Source organism: Falco punctatus, assembly GCF_963210335.1.
Source record: "Falco punctatus genome assembly, chromosome: 19".
NCBI lineage: Eukaryota > Metazoa > Chordata > Aves > Falconiformes > Falconidae > Falco > Falco punctatus.
Genome location: NC_137599.1, coordinates 3,956,583 through 3,963,436, shown reverse-complemented (window position 1 = coordinate 3,963,436; position 6,854 = coordinate 3,956,583). Strand labels below are relative to the sequence as shown.

Below are 6,854 nucleotides of genomic sequence, written 5' to 3'. Positions count from 1 at the left end.
TTTTTAATTCTGCCAAGGTCGCTGGCTCGTTGGCTCACCAGATGGAGCTGTAGGCTTGTTATTCTGCACCAGCTCGTCATCATTTCTGCCCTGAACAAGGCTGTTGTGTGAAATCTCATGAAATATTACCTCTCTCTGGCGAGAGAATACTAAGATTCCATTTATTCTTGGCTGCTTGGAGATCACATCACAGCGTTCAGACTGGTCTGTTCACAAGGGTTGTGTGTGACCCAGCAAAATTTGCAGGAGGCAGATAAAACTCGCTTGGGGCAGGGTGGCTGAAAAAAAACTGAGGAAAGAACTGTTTGAGAAGCGAACAAGTTCTTCCTGAACACGTCAGAAAGTGAATTCCCGGACAGGGTGTAAATTAGGAGCAATTGTCCACAGGTAAGCTGAGGTTGTGTGTGGGTACCTGGATGCCCGACAGACCATCCCGTGGCCCGGGGGGGGGGGGGCACAGGGAGCACCAGGGGCTGCGAGTGATGGAGCTGATTTCAGAAACTGGTTTGCTAGTGCGTGCCGACCTCGGAAGGCATTGCAGTGTAAACACATGGGGACAGAAGGCTGAGCTGAGGAAGAAGCAGCACCGGATTCAGGCTGAGGCCATGATGCTCTTCAGCTCAGAAAATAGCATCCCAGTTCTGGATACAGGGGAGCCAAGCTCAGCTCCACCCTGGTAGGTGAGGGTTCATTTGAAAAGCATCCTTGATATGTCCATTTCATTTTTTTTATTATTTTTTTTTTCCTTGTGCTTCATCATTTACAGGAAGCTGCAGCCCCAAGCGCGTCTGCTTTGCTGCAGCTACGGGACGTGGATGATTGTGTTTGCAGTTAAGGAATCTGAATGTCTACGGGATTTGGTTTCTTTTCTTGCCTCTATTAAGCTTCCCTCAGCTTGTGGACAAGAAGTTTTAAGCCAGAGGCTCAATATTGCTTCCAATTTTTACTTCCATAGATTATTTTGGTATTATTTCTCCCAGTGGATAATACAGGTAAACGTTAAGATAGTTAATAGAGGGGGTTGTTTAAGTATTTGGAGAACCTGCATCAGGAAAAAATCATGTTTTATGTGACAATTGTAGATGTGATTCTTTACAGTGACAGGAATTGCTTTTGGGAATACTCTCTGGGCAGACATTAATGAGCAGCAGCTGAGCTTTGATAGACAGATATAATTCTGAAGGTATTGAAATAGGGGAGTGGATAGGTAGCAATGGGTCAGAGTTTCCCAGTACTTGTTTTCTTCTGGTCTCCTGTCCTCCTTGTCAGCTGCGCCCCATTGTCTGCGCCCAGCTGCACCCAGATCTCTTTGGAGAAGGTCACTGCTGGGGAATACCAATACTGGCCAAAATAATCCAAGTTATAAATCTTTGGTTAGCTCCTGGTCATCCTTCCTGACTTGTTTGGTAAAAAAAAAAAAAAGCCTAAAACACCAGAACAAAGCCCCACACCATTTTATTCCTTTGAGGGCCATCAGAAGGTCACTTGTCAGTATTTCCAAACAAAAGAAAAAATAGCTATATTGTAAAGCCTGGAAGCAGAGCTTGAGATTTTTGGGTAACTTAATCCTGGTGGACTAGCCTGTTCTTTGAAGGAAAAGCCCCGACAAACCACCTTCTGCAAGGAAGGTGCTTCTACAGCTTCCCAAGCTGGCGTCTGTCTTGTCTTCAGAATCCTTTTTATTTGGTGGGCGTCCATGTGATGGCCCTGTGAAGCTGCAGATCCCTCGCTGTTGAATAGATTTCACCTGTAGCTCTAAGCCAAAAATAGATTTACTCCGAAGTGAGAAAAATGATGCTTTGAAAAATGTTGGCAGTAGCTGAGCGTTTGGGTTTCCCGTGTTTGTGAGACCATCATGAACCGGGCTGAGTAAAGGAGGCAGTTATTAATGAAAGATAATCAGTGCTGCTGCTTCTGCTGTTGCTGATTAAAGGGAAAAAGGAATTGGCACATCTGAGGCATATTATGTGCCAACAGTCTGGATTAAAGAATGGTTTCCTGACTGGCTGTGGAGAAAAAAAAAAAAAAACCTCGTAAAAAAGTATGTTGTATCCCTCCATAAAAACAGAGTGATTTCTGAGATGATGGGATGCGAACGGACAGTAAGGGCACACATTTGCATGCAATGCCATACACAATTGCTTTTAGAGGCTGTTTGGAAAGCAGAGCTCTTCTGAGACGCTAATCTATAATTTTGGGCAGAGAGGAAGCATATCACCATATATTTCAGTTGCCTTTATTTTAGGAAAGGACCGTTGCACAAAGCTCACCCAACTCGGTACCGCTCGTGCATCAGCTGTCCGTGTGCCTGTGTAGGTGCAAGGCTGAAGAGGTGAAAAGCCCTCAGGTCTTTGCTGTTGTTCAAATCTATTATTTCTCGTCAAGGTGACACCAAGGGACAAAGCCAGCTCCACTGCAAATTTGGTGACATCTGTTTTCTGTGCCAGGTCAGGGGAATTGCCAGAATGGAATGTGTGCCTTAGGTATGAGCCTTAGAGTAGCAGGGGAGTCAGATGGTGAATCACTTTTAAATCTGTTCCACGTGAAGTGTTTTCACGAGGATGTACGTGACGGCACTGCGGTAACACCCATGGGTGTCCCTCTGCTGCTTTAAGCAAACATTTTGCTTTCTGTACCTCTGATGAACAAAATGTATCTAAAAGTCGAGATGCTTTCCTGTTGGTGTGTTTAGCCTGACATCACTTGCAAATACCTTGGAAGTGGATGTGGTCTTGAGACGAAGAGATGATGCAGCTATCACCACTATCATCTTATTTTTGCAAGGAAGAAGAATACCATAAATGAGATCGTAAAACATGACACATGAATGTATCTTGGGCATAGGTGCCCTAGACTTAAGGTCATCAATTCTTTCTGGTGGTTGCATCATGAGTGGATATCAGTCTGGTCACGTTCTTGTGTTCAAAAGAAGCAAATGTCCTATATTCAACACTTGTGCAGAACGCCAGCAGAAGTACTAGCATGCAATGAATTTAAAACAAGTGCAAATGCTTCGTGCTGCTTTTTCTTTTTTTCTGAAGTGATAAAAACATGAGGAAGAGCCCATCAAAAAGCATGATGTACAACATCCTGGCTGTTTACCTTAATTAACATATTCCAAGTCACCTATTTTTAAAGGAAAACGAAACAAAGCAACTTCTCATTTCAAAAAGCAGCTCTTTCCTGTTTCTTCCAGTACATTTGTGAAACAACATGTAGAGCTCCTTGTTTTGTAAAGGAAAATAAACCCTCCCCTCCCCCAGTCATTTGCCTGCAGAACTGAAAAGTTTAACTATTGCCCTCGAGTTTCTAGATCTGCTTATTTCATATGAGGGGCAGGCGGGGAGAGGAAGAACAACAGTAAAAATAAAAAGTCTGAGAAACCTTTGGAAAAGACAATAGCCAAAGATACAATTACGGAGGTAGAAGCAGGTTTTAATTATAGCATTGTTAGAAAAAAACGGCAGAAAGACTTGTCAGGTTGCAATTCATCCCAGCCTTGTCAATCACCATTGTTGCCAGGCACAAAAATGAAGTGCATATGAGAAGGTTTTTTTATAGAAGTTGTAGAATATTGTCGCTAACCCACCCCCACACCCCCATTTTATTTCACACGGACAAAAGCTGAGATGAATGAGTTGTTGCCTGGCCCTTCCCACTTTGGATAGTCATTGGCTGGCTTGGTTCTAAAAAGGATTTAAAAAAGGGGAATAATGTGCCTTTGCCTGGAATCTGAGACTGTCAGGGTGCTGAAAAGCTAATCTGCGAGCTGCCACCATGCAGATCTCTTGGGCTGTGTGCTCTGTCTGTGTCTTAACACAAATTGCATTCCAGTCCGTGGAAGGGTGGCAAATGTTTAAAAACGATGCTACAGAAATCATTCCTGAGATCACCGAGAACGCAGAAACACCGGTGGAGCAGACGTTCAGCAACAACACAATGAACCAGGCGAAGCACGGAGGGAGGCACATACAACAAGCTCCAGACCCTAACGGTAAGAAAAATGAAATTATTACTGGTTTGGACCCTGACAGGCAGTTTGTAAAAGAATACTTGTTCTGATAGAGGTTTATTTATTAAAACCTGTAGGTGTGGCCCTAATGCTGGAAGTGCTAGGGAGTTACACCTGCTGTTGAAGAAGTATGAATGTATACGTTAAAAGGGATAGACGGGAGTTTACTGGTGAAAAATGTGGTCTATCTATTGAAGAATCCTTAGGTACTACAACATGCATTCCTACTCTGCCCAGCTGCTCTCTGCAGACACAACTCCAATACATAAAACCTGTAGAAGGTGGCACTTACATTTCTCCGTGCTTCAGGCTTGCCAGCACTGCGAGGAGATGGCTCAAGTCATCTTTTTCTCTTGGATATTAGGATGGGGCAAGGGGTTGTCAGTGGAGACAATATCAATTCTGAGTATTTAGAAAGAGTGACGCCAGGGATGTCTAAGATCACACAGCGAAACTGGCACCTGGAGGTGGCATTCAGCTGGGTGAGAAAAGTGTGCTGCTCACCTTCCTTTGCCAGCAGCCGGATTTTCGGCTGGATTCCAGCAGCCAAAAAAGCTGTTACGAATAGTTAAAGGGCTCCTGAGGGCAATGCATGCCCAAATGAACGGGAGGGGACCGTATTTTGCAGATGTGTGCAACCCTGGCATCGGTTTGGCCGCTTTAACAGCACTGACGTTCTTCGAAATACATTGTCACTGCATCTGGCCAGATGTCGGACAGCAGCAACGATGCAAAAACGCAGGGTGTGCGAGGAGGGGTGGGGGTGGGGAGCTAGCACCAGAGAAAAGCCGTTTGAAAGGAGCGTCCCCCTAGCAAATAGGGCTAGTTTGGTCCGCCAGCCTGACGCGTTTGGCTACCAAATGCACGTAGCAACAAGTCAAACTTGCAGTTTCCACTATTTGCAGTGCAGATCCCAGCTACCCTTCTTTTTCTGGGCACGGATAGAAGGGAATTGTGGTTTTCTGCTGCAGCTGTCGGTTAAGGTGTTTAAACCCCTAGCATTAACAATATTTTAAAGGAAAGGGGGAAAAAAAAGTAGTGATGTTTTTGAGGGTGCAACTTTATAAGGGTCTTAAATCTCTGAAAGGGGGAGCAGCCGCTTCTCACAGGCAGCCCCACCAACCCCCCCGGTCCAGGCAGGTTGGTTTGGTTGTTACATCTTCATTTTGTAGCTTCTTACTACTCTGGGATCAACTGGGGGGAATCGGTCCCACTGCTATGTGCATATTTTTTGAACTGGAAAGGACATTTACTTAAGATATGCAGTGGTCTTGCATACTTCTTATAACATCTTTAACACAAGGAATCAAAATAGTGATCCGAAGTGGCCAGACCTTCCTGGGACATATGACATTGCACCAGACCATGAATAATTTTGCATTATGTGGATTGTGTACACTTACAGGACAGGACATGTGTGCACGGAAAATAAACGTATATAGCTGAGGCAAATGCCCGTGTATTTAACTGTGTCCGCCTGTGTCCTGTAGTGGTACAATATGCCTGATTCAGAGCATTATTTTTCACATGGACAGACATAATATTCTTAAATGCTTAGGGAACTTGGGAGCATTAGACAAAGTGCACAAGGAGTTCAGCTCAGCATTTTTGTCACAGCATTACAACAAGGATCATTTCATTTGATGCAGTCCTTCAAACTTCAAAAAAAAAAAATCCTGCTAGCAGCACTTTAATAAATATAAACCAGTGCACTGAAAATGATGCTTCTGTACGTCACAAGAAAAACAAAAATTGAAATATCTGTACAAATTTCTGTCACTAATGACTCGGGGTCATTGTTCTCTTTTGGTGTACTAAGGAGGGAACAATCCTGCACGCAGCAAGGAGGATGGACCCAACAGCCATAGCCACCTAGTTGTAAGCTGACCTTTGAGGATTTCCACTGCTAGTAGTGTTCCTGAGTTAAAACTGTCCTTTTGACTAAGGGAAGAGGATGAACGTGTTTATCGAGATGATAAACACCTTCAAAACTCCAATACTGTGTCTTCCAAACATGTCAATTAGTCAAACATGTCACTTGGCAAAAGAGACACCTTTGGAAAAAGTCTGTTCCTACAACTGGAAAGTTTTTCTAAAGCCTTAATGCTATATAAATCGTGTATTTCCTAATATTTGATTTGCCTATAGCTATCCACTGAGCAAAAAGGGGGGGAAACCCACTGTAAGCTCTAACCAGCCAGAAGATACCCCTGGCTGTCTGAAGGAAATTATGTGGGATGTGGGGTTATCACAGAGGAGTAAACTTGGAAATTCTCATGCCTGAAGAGTGGGAATTCCTTAGCACTGTTGTTACCTGCTCTTTCCCTCACCTGGAACCCATTAACTAGTTAAGAATCACTTAAGGGACACACTCTTTGCTGCAAAAGAATTTAAAGCTGGGGTCGACCTCTGAAGTCAATAGACTCAAACCAGAGCCATGGGGGGAAGGTTTTTGCCCACAGGTAAGTGGAGCCAGGAGAATCCCACCAACGCTTCCCACGAAGCAATCGCTGCCCCGCTGGGGTCCCACTTCAGAATTCCCAGTGCCCACCTGCACGAGGCTGATATGGAGCTTGCCTAGGGGCAAGAGAAGGATTTTATTAACCAATTTGCACACTGTTATTCAAGGGTCTGCTAACTAGAGTGGTTGCACGAGCGAGCCTTTGGAGCTGCTCTTCCCCAAACCTGCCATTCAAAATGTCCAGCTTGTAGCTATCACTGATGACTTAGTTCCATTAGTGATATAGTTATCACTAATGACTTAGGGTCATTATTCTCTTTTGGTGTACTGAGGAGGGAACAACCTTGCACGCAGCAAGGAGGATGGACCTAACAGCCACAG

At 44.3% G+C, this 6,854-nt stretch overlaps 1 protein-coding gene across 1 annotated transcript in view; it reads left to right on the top strand.

Annotated features, from left to right (window-relative positions):
* Nucleotides 1–89: 89 nt before the first annotated feature.
* SOST (sclerostin) overlaps nt 90–6,854 on the top strand; it is a 29,247-nt gene continuing 22,482 nt past the window's right edge. The window contains exon 1 of the mRNA XM_080369884.1: nt 90–3,994. Coding sequence (XP_080226010.1) covers nt 3,778–3,994 — 217 coding nt within the window. The 5' untranslated portion in view covers nt 90–3,777. The remainder of the gene's footprint in view (nt 3,995–6,854) is intronic.